Source organism: Brassica rapa, chromosome A05, assembly GCF_000309985.2.
Source record: "Brassica rapa cultivar Chiifu-401-42 chromosome A05, CAAS_Brap_v3.01, whole genome shotgun sequence".
Taxonomy (NCBI): Eukaryota; Viridiplantae; Streptophyta; class Magnoliopsida; order Brassicales; family Brassicaceae; genus Brassica; species Brassica rapa.
Window position 1 is genome coordinate 18,333,893 of NC_024799.2, and position 15,077 is coordinate 18,348,969.

Consider the following 15,077-nt stretch of genomic DNA (forward strand, 5'->3'; position numbering starts at 1 on the left):
GATTCTATAAATATGGATTCACATATTTGTTAAAGTCCATGAAAACTTTCTAATTCCTTTAAAATCTATCAATATTTCAAATCCATAGAATCTTCATGAATCAGTTTCCCAATAACCCTCCTAAAACCTTACAAAGATACAAATAGTTTGGTTTCCTTACTTGACCAAATGACTTTTATTTCACTGATTTGGGTTAAGAGAAGGAAAAGTTAGAATGGACTGTAAAATCAGTTTAAAAATCAATTGAAACAGCGTAAATAAAACAAACCAGAAAAACTCAAATTTTGTGCACAAAAAATAATGAAGAAAATTTTCATTCCAGAACAAGTCTCATGACCACTAGCTTCTACCTCTATTGCAGTTTCCATAAGTGATAATAAAACAGCATGTTACTTCTCTCTCAATTGATCTATATCATTCTTGAAGACATTGTTTGTGGTAATTAACATGGTCTTTTGGGAGGTAAATGTTTTAAATTACATTTGGATATCATGCTAATGATTTTAATATCAGATTCTTGATTATTTCTAGTCCATAAAGTTTCTGAAAAGACATAAAGAGACTCTCAAATATATTGACAAAGATGAGAACTAATTGAGAAATAAAAAAAATTCATAGAAAGCTTACTCAAATGATTTTTAGCATAGGCGATTTGAACATTTCCGCAAGATGAGGTGGAACGTGTGGAATTGAGCTATTAGAGTAGCCCACCATCACATTAAGATTAAGGATACCAGTGTACCCTTCACTCTGAAGCTTCTCATAGATAATTTCATAACCCTTTGTCTTCCGGACAACATCTACAAGCGTGGAAAGTTCATGTTTTCAAAATCCCACCATCCGTCAACGATTTTTTATATTAGCTTGTAAGCTTCATTAAAAACTAACTAGATTTTGATTTGCATTTTCTAAGCGCAGATTTGTTTTCATTAATTGATCCAAGACTGATTTATAGACTACAATTATTCTTATTTAGAATCATAACAATTGAGTTTTTATGTTTTTGTCATCTATTTTTTCTTCAAAATATGGTAAAATATGGTATATATTCGAAATAGATTTAAAGAAGATATGTGTGATTTAATAGTATAGATATTTTATATTGAAATTAAACAATGTGTTCTCATTACTAAAATATAGTAATGATGTGACTTTAAATTAAAAACAAATTATTGTCATATATTTGTATCATAGTTCTAACCACCAATCAACACTATTTTTATGTCTACTCGAATTACAAGCTGCTACTATATTTGTAAGCGAGGATATTTTTTTGTTGAACCATTTTGATAAAATTTACATGAATTTATAATTGTTTATTAGAAAACAAATAATTTAAAATCTGTTCTATAATAATGTTTGAGTTTTAAGAAGTGTTTTCACATCCGACCCAGATATGTGGTTGAACCGGTACACCCGATACTTTGTATATAATCCGGTATGGATTTAATGGAAAATTATTAATTAAAAATCCGATAGAACCCGGTAAAAATCCAAAAATTTGCTATTAATCCGCGATCAGGCACTACTGATCGGATAAAACATACAAAATATCTGAAAATATTTTTAAGTTTTTCATTAAATTACTCATATACTTTTTAATATTACATAAACTTGTGATTCCTTAGACTTTGATGAGATTTTTATAATGTCATAATAAAAATGATAATATAAAAACTTTATTGATATGACAGTATTAGTTTATTTTCGTTATTAATAATCTATTATAATTTTGTATTTTTATTTTAGATTTAAAATTTAATTTTTTTAATTTATGATAAATTTTAAAATATTAAACACTTGTAATTACGATATCAATATTATGTACAACATAACATTGTAAATAATATTTTTTTTAGTTTTGGTGTATATACTCATTTTGATCGTTAAATAATATTATACACGAAATTGATATTCAAATGTGTATATTACATTATGGTGTATGGTATAGGATTCTGGTTTGTATTGAAAATATGCATAATATTCTAATGATCTATTTTGAGTATTGATACATAGATTTAAGAAAATGATATTTTGATGTTATGTTTGTTAATTTATATAGGATTCATAATATTTGTAGGTCCAATACATAAACTTATAATATTTATATTAAATTTAAAGTTATCATATCTTATAAATATATGTAGGTCCAATATTTAATAATCTATTTTGATGTATCTTGTAGGCCTAAAACCAAAAGACTTAACAAACCGTTAATGAATTTTAGTAATCTCAACTGGTGACCACTTTGGGAATGGTAGGAACTAGTAGGAAAAAAATTTAAAGGAATTATAAGGAAAAAAGTTGAAGGAATAATTGTTCCTTATAAGATTTGGTAAGGAACTTTTTTGTCTATTGTTCTTTATAGAGAAAGGAACGTTGGGGAATTATTGATTCCTAAAAGTAAAAATTGTTCCTCATAACTGGTAAAAGAAGTTGGGAATGAAGAGGAACCTATTATTCCTTTCTTCAACTATAGCCACCAGTTGAACCCTAAAGTGAAAATCCCATGAAAAACCTTCAAAGTGGTAAGCACTTCCATTTTAAACTTCCAACTATTATGCTTCCATAATAAACCTTGAAACTGAAATCATTTTTATTAAAAAACTGTAAAAGTGACTCCCGCATTTGTCTTTTATTAGGGTGAACAAAATTACAAATTTTATTGACGTTGTAGTTAACTCCGTTAGCTTTAATGAAACATGTGTCTTATTAAAATTATTTATATTTTAACAGACTATATCTTTAGACTTATTTTTTCAAAAAAACTTGCAACATAATTATTGTATATGTTTCTTAATCTATCTTTTAAGATATATCAAAATGTGTCTTCTGATGACAGTGTACAAAAATTTATCATTCCACCCACATGTGTACAAACTCACCACAAACATTGATGTGTTGTTCATATCTCACATACAACTACTATTCTTTTGATTCACTTGCATGTACACCTCAGATTGTGTACACAACCAAGTTGTATAGCCTCATATGTACACATCACGCAACCCCATGATTTTATTTAGTATCAATGTATCCATCACAATCTACCAATTAAATATGTGCTTTAGTGTATAACTACATTTTAAATGGTTTTCTAAATATAGAAAGAGACATTATTTTGTTTCGGTGTCCACGAATGTAGGTTGTACACATGTACATGTTGTCTATATGATGTTTACATGTACACTAAATCTACATATATGTGGACATGTTTTTAGGTTATTTTGTTTCGGTGTCCACAAACCTATGTTGTACACATGTACATTAAATTCATATGTTGTCCACAGTTATGATGTTTACATGTACACTAAATCTACATAGGAAGAAAGAAAGCATGATTCATCAATCCAAAAGCCATCATTCAGAAAGCCACAGTTATGAGCCCAAAACCCAGAAAAAAAACAAGTTTTAATATCCAAATCAACGAATAGATAATTTTGAAATAACTATGTGAAGTTAAGATAAATGAATCACCTTTAATTACTTAGGAAGAAAGAAAGCATGATTCATCAATCAGTAAGAACTAGAGATATAGTTGACCCAAAAAAAACCAGAGACATGAAAAGCAGAGGAGACAAATACGTGATTCACCTTAGTTAGAAATGTAACTTTAGTTTCTGAAATCATCTGTTAGAAAGGAAAGAAAGAACGGAATTAATGGAGAAGAAAGTCAGGAGAGAGAAAATGATATGTCCCATTAGCTAGAAATGTAACTTTAGTTTCTGAAATCATCTGTTAGAAAGGAAAGAAAAAACGGGATTAATGGAGAAGAAAGTCAGGAGAGAGAAAATGATAGGTCCCATTAATTAGAAATGTAACTTTGGTTTGGTATTAGTTGAGGACATCAAGGTAAACAACCAAAATAAACTACCCTAATAGTTGAAACTGTCCTACGATGTAATAAAATCTTAAAAACTGTCCTATAGCTTAAAACATTCATATCTTTATTGTTTCTAACCGACAAAGTAATATATAATATTTCCAAATCTGTTTGTAGGGCGGCTGAGAAAGTAAAAATCTAAGCAAGAGTTTTTCGTATGAGACGATACGAAGTGGTTTCTACGCAAATCTAAAAGTTCGTATGTTAGAGAACAACAAAAAGTCAAACTACTCCATTAGTTTCATATGGTAGCAACTTAAGATGAATTATAGTAAAAAAAAAAAAGCCTAAGATAAAGTAAGAGTACAGAAAAAAACAGAGAAACCAACTATTCAGTTTTGTTTATTGTGGCGGTTGTGAATCAGTGGCAGACCGATCATAAACTCTGCTTCCAAATACTTCGAAAGATCGATCTGTGAAGGGGCTCCAAAATGTTCCACTCCCACTTGGGATGTTCTCGATCTTTCTTATCTTCAAGGGTCGTCCACACGAAGCCTTCTTCACATGTTTGGCTGGTTGGTTGGAGGTGACAGATTGTTGAGGAGCACTAGAAGCAGCAGGAAATGCAAAACTTGATTGAGCGTTTTGTAACGGCTGAGCACTAGATCCAACTCATGGATTGTTTTTATTTTTTCTTAGTTTTGATTGACGCTTTGGGTGAATCTGAATCATGAAAATCAGCCCAAGATATATCACAATACAAACTACTTAAACTACCTGTGAGTAGGACAGTGATACTCTTGAGAGACATTATCCACAAGGGTGGGAAATGGACAGCGAGAAAGAAGAAAAACTGTTTCTGTGTCTGCATGAGATCTTTAGCTAAGGAAGAGTAAGATGGGATAACAACGTAGCATCATCTAGTTTACTCTCTATTTTTCACTTTGATCATCGAACTGACTCTAGAAGAACTTTGTGGCATGGTTTCTGAAATAATAGAGCAAATTAGTAACCTTGTAGCTTCTGGCTTAACTGCTTGACTCCAATGTTTCGAACTTAACATATCTCAGTCGATTTTTGAATGCTTTTCATAAACTAGAATGTGATATTACATTACCTGCTAAGAGAGAAAGTCTATTACAAGAACATGTTGCTTATATTATGAAACAATGATAGGTTTGAAATCATCTAGAGAACATTACAAAAGATACAAATAGTTGCTTTCCTTAGCTTGACCAAATGGCTTTTATTTCACTGATTTGGGTTAAGAGAAGGAAAAGCTGGAATGGACCGTAAAATCAGTTTCCGGCCATTAGTTCTCTTCCCTAGGATTGACCCTGATTCAGAGGAGCCAATGTGAGGAGGAGAGACTCTCTTGCTGTTGGGAGATATGGCTTTGACGGTAGTTATAGGGGTATTGCTGAGAATCTCAGGCATAATCTCTGTTTTGTCTTCGGTCACAGTTTCAAGAGGCTTCTTCTCAATCCTTGCCTGCGCTAAATCACCGTCTGGCTTTCTAAAAGAAGAAGAACCCGCGCCAAGAAAAAACTGTGTAGGAGGCAGCCTGTTCTTAGACAAAAATGGCTGATGAACCACCATATGTCTGCAAAGAAGGTACCATAAACATCAGAAGCTGTCTTGTTTGTATATTCTTTGAAGTTTTGATAGTTACCTGTACGGTGGCAGCGGTGTTGAAGGTTGATCAGAACTTGGGTGATTCTGCTCGACTTCTTTTGACAGGTCGGAGTTTTGTTGGATTTTGGACAGATCTTCCTCTTGTTTGCTCTCCATGATAGCAAGTAAATACGCTGAGATTGTAATCATATCAAATCATAAGACTTTGGGATGATTAATTTATCAGAGAAAATGGTGCTAAAGAAAGCTAACCATCTTTTTTGCCGAATGCATTCTTACATCCTTCACATCTACAGTTTATGGAACATCCAACTCCACTCTATAAGATCATCAGAAACAAAGTATAAGACCATTGGAAGATGATAACCTACAGAGATGAACATGGACTACAATGATGAATGATTAACCTGAAAACATTCACAGTATTTCTTCAGACAGTTTGATTTCTTGCAGTTGCAGCCTCGTTTGTGTCGTGCAGAAGCTGGAGTTTTGCTTGCGTCGTCCTGCGCAAAATTACAGTTTCATCCCTCAGATAAATGGAGAGAGAGAGGCATAAGAAGATGGAATAGAGAGCTCTTACACTAGTCTCCATGATGGAATCAGAGTTTCTGATGACTTTGGGAGCAAATGCAAGTGGATTCCGGGATTCAATCTGTTTGCGGGTAGCCAAGACAGTGTCTTCATGGATAGGTCTGTTGAAGCAATCTACACATGAACATGGCTCTATGCAATAGACCCCAGCAGCAAAGCATTCACAGTAACTGCATAGAGAAAAGAAACGACAGTTAGCTACTTGAAGCCAATTTGAACTTTTTGAACAAAGATTAAAGAGGAGCTAAGGGTATGGAGATTACAGCTTCAAACACTTTGACTTTTTGCAGTTGCATCGCTTACATGAGTCGCCCTCTCCAGGTTCTTCAACCTTACGCCTGCGTATTTAAGCCAACAGATGAGAAAAAAAGAAGAAAAATAATACTTACAAAAATCGATTTATGTAACTTTTCTTAGGAAGAAACACTTGCTTCTTTTTCTGAAGGCTGTCCTGATTCAACTCTTCAAACACCAATGGTTTAAGAGTTTCTTCTTCTACGGCTAACCCTTTCCCAGGCTCACTCTCTGCTTGGTCCAAAGTTTCTCGCATGATGTCTTGGGACTGAACCGGAGTGGTAGAGCCTAAGAAACTCTTTTGAATCTCTACAGATGTTGAATCCTCATGTATGGTGTTGATCTTAATGCCCCTTGAGGCCATAGCAATGGCGTTTAGATGGAGACCAATACCAGGTACAACGCATTTCGAGGAAGATTCCGCCTTATTGTCACCCACAGTTTGCTGATCATCATCAGCTATATCCTTCTTCCGCTTCCCTAGCACCTCAAAGTCTAGACAGCGTCTTCTCATGCTACCACGGTGCAAGTTAGAGACGAGCTACGACAAACAAACACAACACAAAATAACTATTTTAAGGACACTGATTAACCAAAGAGACCAAATGTATTCATGAACTCACCTGATTGGGAACCACAGCCAAAGGCTGATTATCATTGGCTGGAACATCTTTGGTGATATCACGGTGCTTAGTTAGCTTGACACCAGCGCAGAAACGTCTCTCAGAGCTAGATATTTTATCCACAAGACAACCAAAAGCCTCAGAGTCATTAGGAGATCGAAATACTAAAAGCTCAGCTGCATCTGCCATCAAACGTGGAGTGCCATTCTCTTTCTGAGCATCAAGAATCTTCCGGAGTCCCACACTGACATCCTGAGAAGAAGAACCATCGTCTTCTCCTTGCGGAGCACCACCAGATGGGTCCAACAGCACTTGGGTGACAATATCTCCAGTGCCAGGAGAGTCAACACGATCACAAGAAGTTTCTTCTTCTTGGTCTTCCAAAGTAGCCTCTTTGTTTAGATCTACTTCACCTGACGCTACAACAACTTCTTGTGTAGAAACAGATCTATCTAGAGACTCTAAAGCCTTGGAACGCTCAACAGAGTTATGACTGTTAACGAAATAAAAGTAAACAATTACACAACAACACAAAACCAACAGCAACAAGAAGAAGAGAAAGTTGGGTTTACCATCTGAAGAATCTGGACTCTCTGTGAAAAGAGGCGTGAGGAGAGGTGAAAACAGGAGGAGGGGAAGTGAAACTGAGAGAGTTAAAGGTCTGAACAGTGGGGATTGATCTGACGGCTTCGATAGGAGAGAGGTTGTTAATGTAATTGAACACCGGAGAGTCCTGCATTATTATCAACTAGCTTAAAACCCAGAAAGCATATCTCTAATTAGGGTCAAAGGAGCAAAAGCTTTTGAGGAAAAATAAAGTAAAATTAAAAACCTCGAATTTGGATTTTGGAGTTGGGGTTTCGATCTTCTTCTTCTGGGAGTTGTCCATTTTCTTGTTCGATTTACATCAACGTTGTCTCGAAGCAGACAAGTGTGATTGGGGGATTTTAAGGTGAGCTAGGGTTCTTCTTCTTAGATGCTTTTTCGAACAACGAAAAAGGAACAGTGTCCGCGCCTGTGCGAAACAGTGTAGTGGGAAAATGAATGTTAGAAAGTCCAAATCAGTTTTCTCTCTCAAGTCCACTAAACGACGTCATTATTTTACACTCACTCAGGCCCAGTCCTTATGAGTGGAAGACTGGAAGGAAAGGCAAGGATCTTGCTATACTTTTGTTGTACTTTTTTTTGTGTTTGTTTTTAGTACTACTCTTTTCTCTATTTTATAAATATTTTAGTTGCCTTTGGAAAAAAAATGTTTTCAGCTATTTAAAATTAAGAATTTGTCAACTTTTAATGTCAGAATAACAAGAAAATCAAAAACTATTTTTGAAAATCATAGGACGGTTGTATTTTAGATTATAGAATAAGCCAAAAAATGTTAATAACAAAATTCATGTAGGTGGTTCAGATAATGAAAGAAATATTTAAGCTTGTTCGTCTAACAAATATTTTATTTAATTTTTTTATATCTGAAAATCATGATTTAAAAGTTTGGATAATTTTTGAGAAGCAAGTGAATAAAATTTTAAAAAATTTACATATTTAATCTACCTAACAAATTCTTTCAAAATGAAATTATCCATCTAATTCTTTATATTTTAGTTTCTAATTATTTTTATAGTCGATTTAAAAATGTTAAAATAAAAATTAAATTACAGTAAAAATCTACAACTTAACATTTAGATTCTGATCCGCCTTTTTAAATCGCAAAAAAAAAACTTCTGCAACAAAGTTTTAGTTTATTATAAATTGTTTTTTTTAATTATAAAAATATAAATTAAAAATATCAAAAATATTATTTGTAGTAGAAATAGGTTTTAACTAATTTATTGAAAATTATAAGATTTTACTATATATATATTAAAAAGATATTAGAATATATTACAAATAAATTGATTAAATATTTGATATTATTGTCATTAATGAATATTTTTTTAGAAAAATATTTCATATATGCATTTCATAAATTACACTGTAATCAAAACATTATTTTTACATGATGTTCCTATAATTAATAAAACAGACGTCAAATATCTAATATTCTATTAAATTAATTATTTTTATAAAAAATAAATTTAATAAAATACAAAATAAATTTTAATTTTACGATTTATATATTCACTGATTTTAGAATTTTGGCAGATATCTCTTTGAGAAAATTGCCAAATATGATCCATAACTTGATTTTAAACACAAATGTATACCCCAACTTGAATCAAATACAAAACTAATCTAAAATGTTAATGAACTTACAAGCAGCCCCTTATGACCAAACAAAAATAACAGAATTTAGTTTTACGAATATAACCCTTGCAAGTCTTTTGGAGGGTTTGTAATTCTTCTCGGAGAAGACTACCAGGAAGTCTTCTCATATTGTAGATTTTAAAAATAATTTATACATCTTATTAAAAATATTTTGATGGGAAAAAAATTAAAATCATGTAATTATAAACATTTGTAAATAATATAAATTAATATATAATAAAATTAAAAGGTTTTCAACACAGATGGGTGAATGTAATGAGTCACATTATTTCTTTTGTTTAGGGTTTGGTAATATATATTGTTTGTATTTTAGGGTTAGATTTTGGAAGCTTAACATTATTTAGAAATTAAAATTTGACATATATGTGTTTAGTTTCGTGTATATTAAACACTTCATTTTAAGGTTAGTGAAGGTTTTTTTTTTCTCTATTTAGTTAGTTATTTCAGTTTATGGTATAAATTTAGAGTCTAGAACACTTCCAAGAAGTTGTCTAATAGAAGACTTCCCTGAAAATATTCTCAATCGAAAATATTTAACCTAAATAGACATTTTTGTCTCTGTATATAAAGAAAATGTACACATTATCTATCTTCCTCACAAATGGTTGCAACAAAAATGTAAGGATTCTCACTAAAACTCTCCAACCTCTCTGTAATCTCTTTGAACTTGAAAACATCAAACTTTATATGAATTTTTCGTTTTTTGTCTCATCTCACTAATTTATCTTGTTTTTGCAGATTTTTTTTATCACATGTTTCTCGTCTTCTAACGGAGTCTTTGTCCATGTCTCCTCTTTCATAACAGATCTGAGCGTTTTGGTAAATCTCTATGTCTGATTTTCTTCCATTTGGTAACCTCTTGTTGCATAAAACTCTTACATTTTCCCAAACTAACACTTTTCAACCTCTTTTTAATCTCTTTGAACTTAAAAACACTCAATTTTTCATTTTTTGTTTCATGTCTTTCTCACTAATTTATCTTTTTTTTGCAGATTTTTTATCAGATAATTCTTATCTTCCACTCATTTAAAGGTAAATCTATAAATTTTTAAAATCTATTTTTCTGTGTTTTATAAAGGTAAATCTATCTAATCTTCCACTCATTTTTTTCTATTTTGAAGCCATTAAAACATTTTTGGATATGCAAGTTTTTTCATATCTGGGTTTGGATATGCACGTTTTTCATATCTGATCTAACTCTGGAAGACTTCTGAAAAATATTTTCGGAAGTCTTCTAAAATATAATGCACCAGAAGACGTCCTGGAAGTCTTATGACTTCATGGAAGTGTTCTGACGGAGTCTTCTCTCATGTCTCCTCTATAATAATAGATTTGAGTGTTTTGGTAAATCTTCATATTTGATTTTTCTTCATTAGGTAACCTCTTGCTACATAAAGCTCTTTCCTTTTTACCAAACTAAAACTATCTAACCTCTCTCTCTCTCTCTCTAATCTCTTTGAACTTGGAAACACCAAACTGTATATTATTTTTTTTTATTTTTGTATCTCATGTCTTTCTCACTAATTTATCTTTTTTTTTTTTTGTAACTTACTAATTTATCTTGTTCTTGCAGGTTTTTTATTACATGGTTCTTATATTCCACTAATTTAAAGGTAGATCTATAAATGTTAGATATCTATTTTGTGTGTTCTATAAAGTTAGATCTATCTAATTTTCCACTCATTTTCTCTCTTTTTGAGGTGGTTTGAATGTTTTTGGATATGCATGTTTTTCAGATCTGAGTCAGATTTTGAAAGTATTTTCGGAAGGCTTCTAAGGTATAATGCCCTAGAAGACTTTCTGGAAGTCTTCTGACGGAGTCTCCCATGTCAAGTGGAATCCAAACTTATCTTTGTCGAGGAATAATCTCTAACTCCATGTGTAATAGTTTTATTTATGACATTTTCGTGATTTATGTGTCTACTCTTTTAGTTGTGATTTATTTTTGTAAATTTGAAGAGATATTAATGAAATTTTAAGTAAATATGTTCATGTTTATAAAATTATCTTGCCAAAAAAATACTTGAATTTATTGAAGTTAAACTTCAATAGCATAAAATAACGAAAAAAATTAATCAAATTTACTAAAACTAAGGGTGAATACTTCTAAGAAAACGTAGTCAAATTCACAAAATATCAAACATTACATAAGTTCAAACATATAACACTTTCACTAGAAGTCTTTTGGGAAGTCTTCGGAAGTCTTTGGGGAAGTCTTCTCTCCCGAAGACTTCTCGGAAGACTTAAACTTTAAGTGGAAAATTAAATATAAGTGGGAAATTTAATCGGAAAATTAAAATTTAGGCATGAAACTCAAATTTTAAGTGAAAATTGAAATTATAAATCTCATGAAAATTAAAAAGTATATCTTATGATCTAAGAAAACATATTAAACCATATAACCTGATAATCTTGAAGTTATTTAACACTTCTGAAAGTTAAAAAAAATATCTTAAAGTTACTTAACAAGTTTACAAAAACTAACGTAGGAGACTTCCGTGAAAGTATTCTCGTAGCTAGAAACATTAATAAACATGAATGTTGATAGCCTCGTAATAAAAACCAATTAAGTTATGAATTTCATTCAGGAGCCCCAATATCGATTAATATACATGAATTAACAAGAAAATAATAAAATATTTTTATAGTTTTAGAGAAAATGAAAGTTTTTAAACATTTACGTAGAAGACTTCCACAAAAGTCATCCGCCAGCAGACTTCCAGGAAGTCTTCCATTTAGGTCATTCTTGAGAAGACTTCTTTGGAAGTCTTCCTTTGTAAATATTGGTGTAGTTTTATTTTTGGAAAAATCTCGAAAATACCAGCGAAGTCTTACCGTTAAGTCTTCTAGGATAAACATGTTAGTTTTGTAATTGACCGAACTATGTCGAAAATTTGAATTTTTCTTGAAAACTTACATGGAAGTCTTCGACCAGAAAAATACAATTTAAATATTACATTTAACTAGACTGGAAGTCGTCTCATGTTACTTTTGCAACTGGAAAATAAAACTTAAATATTTAATTTTAATTAGACGACTTCACAGTGAGTCTTTTGTGATAACCACAGTTTGACCAGAATCTCGGTATAAAATTTTGGAATACTTCCGTGTAAGTCGTCTTCTGGAAGACTTACATGGAAGTCGTCTAATCAAAATTAAATATTTAAGTTTTATTTTTCAATTGCAAAAGTAACTTGGGACGAATTTCACCGACAGTGAGAAGACTTCCACCAAAAGTTCGGAAAACTTACAAGGAAGTCTTCCGGCGCAAGACTTCCGTGTAAGTGATCTAGAGAAAGTCAAACTTCTGACACAGTCATGTCAATTGCAAAACTAACTTATGTATTGACAAGAAGACTTTCGATGAACAGATCTGAAAAAAAATCAATTTCATACTTTCAACGAGTGAGATAACTTGATTAGTTTTTCCTATAACACAAAACTTCACCACAAAACAGATCCACTTGTTAATGACCAAGAATCATGAGTTTGAACCTTACAAAGTTTAGAATCAAAAATCTTGGGTTTTATGATGAATATAAAGAGAAAGTGAAAGAGATGTAGTTTGTGTGCATAAGCAATGAGATATGAAGAGTAAAAATTGAAACTTCGGTGCATTAAGAGCTTCAAATTCGTTGTTTTGTGAATAATCCAAACTTCTAAGATGAATAGAGCAAATAAAAGTTTTAAAATAAAATCATGGGAATATATCTAGCCGCCTAGGGCTCTGAGGCGAAATTTCGGGCGACGTCAGATCTGTGACGCGAAGTGAGCAAGGAGGAGGAGGAGAGGGAGACTATCAAACACTCCTCTCAGCTAACCGGTGTCCTGTATCAATACAGCGTTTTGTTAACCCTTTCCCTTAATTCCACCAACTGGTGCGATTTCTTGGTAACCAAGCTTCTAAATAAGGATCAGAATGCAACGAGCTTTAGGATCCACAGGCAAAGGGGGCTCTTCCAGCACGATGAAGAGAGGGCGACGAGAAGATAACGAGGAGATCATTAGGGTTCCGGCCTTTGATAACTCGGACCTGATAGAAAAGTTTAAGCTCACTCTGGTGGGACGTATGTTTCATTCGGATGGCAGAAGCGTTGAAGCACTCCTAAAGCATATGCCAAAGCGTAGAATCTGGGACGTCGAAGGTCGAGTAAAAGGCACGAACTTAGGAAACGATAAGTTTCAATTTGACTTTGATAAAGAGGAAGATTTACTGAAAGTCCTTCAACGACGGCCATGCCACTTCAATAAGTGGAGCTTCTCACTGGAAAGATGGATCCCAACTATCAAGGAAGACTTTCCCAACATGCTATTGTTATGGGCTACTGTTTCAGGAATACCAATACACTACAAGAAGTTGGAAACTTACCAGAGTGTAGGGAGTGCGCTTGGAACCTATGATTCAGCAGATATAGAGGGGGGGGGGGGGGGGGCGAGTTAAAGTGTTAATCAATGGTGATCTCCCGCTGAAATTCGAGTACAAAGTTGGCTTTGATAATGGAGATGTCGTCAAAGTTACCATTAAGTATGAGGATCTGCATAGACATTGCTATACTTGTAAGAGAATTACACATGAAGAAGGAACCTGCCCGGATTTGTCTGAAGTTCAAAGAGAAAAGAACCGACTCCTGAGGATCGAACAAAAAGATCAAGAAGAAAGGGCAACTAAAGAAGCCTTCTCGACTCCATATCGCCGTAATGCAGAAGTCTATCAAAGCACAGCAAACCACCGTGATTCCAGAGACAGGGAACGTAGGAGCGATACCTCGTACCAGCAATACCAAAGGAGAGAGAGACGCTATGAAGAGCGCCATGGCCAGGAAACATCTCATGACCTCTGTAACAGGCTCACAGATAGACGTGAGGCCCAGTCTAAAGACGTTTGGAATCGTCTGGATAATTCTACTCGCTCTGAACTTCCCCGGAATCGGGAGAGATACCACCCGTATCACAACAGTTCAAGAGTAGAATCCAGAGGAAAGCACAGAGATACAGGTTCCTCCTCGGAATGGAGACCTAAAGAGAGACAAGAGATGCGAACTGAAAGCTATCTTAACTATGCGAACCAAAAAGAGAAACATGTGGAGAGATTTGAGAACCATAGCTACAGAAGAAGGATCTCACCAGACTCGCAATGTACTATCTCCGAAAACGTACAGAGTAAGTGGCAGAGAGGACATCTTGGGGGGAGACGCTCCCGGTCACCACCAACCCATATGGAGTGGAGACCGGTGAGAAAGGACAAAGCAACAACACCAACAAGTACCCCCCGGGACCAAGGCTTAGAAGAGAGGAGAAATAACGGCCAGGTGGGGTTCGAAGGATTAACTGAAACTGGGATTGCTGATGATGAGACAAATGTAGAAAAGGAAGCTGCGACCCTCATTCCAAGTTTGGAGAAGGAGTCGGATACCAACATAAATGTCAGGACAGAGGTCGCTAAGAAGGTTTTGGGAGCGAACTCATCACATCTTTCGAACTGTGAACATGGCTATACAACGAAGGATAAGGAAGAGGACGATATTGATAAAATCATTGATGAGTACGCTGAGCTTGCCATGAATGAGGAGCCGGTGGATGATGATGACCTGCTTGATGAAATATCAGAAGGAGAAATACCGGAGAAAGAGAACCTGGCAGCAGAGCAAGATACAGAGGATGGGCGGATCGAGGCGATCTTGCAACTCTCGCCCTCCAGAGCGACTTCTCTTTCACGTCCGGAAAATATGAAACAATCAGCAGCACTTGGTCTGAAAGTGACATCTCAGGAAATCACAACAAAGCGATCTTGGAAAAGAATAATACGATGCTCCCTCCTGCTGGTGGGAAGAGAAGAGGATCACGGA

The 15,077-nt window shown here is 33.8% G+C and overlaps 1 protein-coding gene across 1 annotated transcript; it reads right to left on the bottom strand.

Annotated features, from left to right (window-relative positions):
* Positions 1 to 4,895: 4,895 nt before the first annotated feature.
* Positions 4,896 to 8,092, bottom strand: LOC103868975 (CRC domain-containing protein TSO1). Its single transcript, XM_009147020.3, has 10 exons — positions 7,799 to 8,092; positions 7,539 to 7,699; positions 6,967 to 7,459; positions 6,481 to 6,884; positions 6,313 to 6,387; positions 6,039 to 6,219; positions 5,866 to 5,961; positions 5,711 to 5,777; positions 5,496 to 5,631; positions 4,896 to 5,426 (listed from the first exon to the last, which is right to left on the bottom strand). The coding sequence occupies exons 1-10, from the start codon at positions 7,853 to 7,855 to the stop codon at positions 5,075 to 5,077; spliced, it is 2,022 nt and encodes a 673-aa protein (XP_009145268.1). The 5' UTR covers positions 7,856 to 8,092; the 3' UTR covers positions 4,896 to 5,074.
* Between the last annotated feature and the right edge of the window lie 6,985 nt (positions 8,093 to 15,077).

Excerpts from the sequence above, each read along its gene's own strand:
- LOC103868975 (XM_009147020.3), bottom strand. The coding sequence starts at position 7,855 with ATGGACAACTCCCAGAAGAAGAAGATCGAAACCCCAACTCCAAAATCC. Across the intron at positions 7,460-7,538 it reads GAGTCCAGATTCTTCAGATG|TCATAACTCTGTTGAGCGTT; the intron begins GTAAACCCAACT and ends TTTCGTTAACAG. Across the intron at positions 6,388-6,480 it reads GACAGCCTTCAGAAAAAGAA|GCGTAAGGTTGAAGAACCTG; the intron begins GCAAGTGTTTCT and ends TTAAATACGCAG.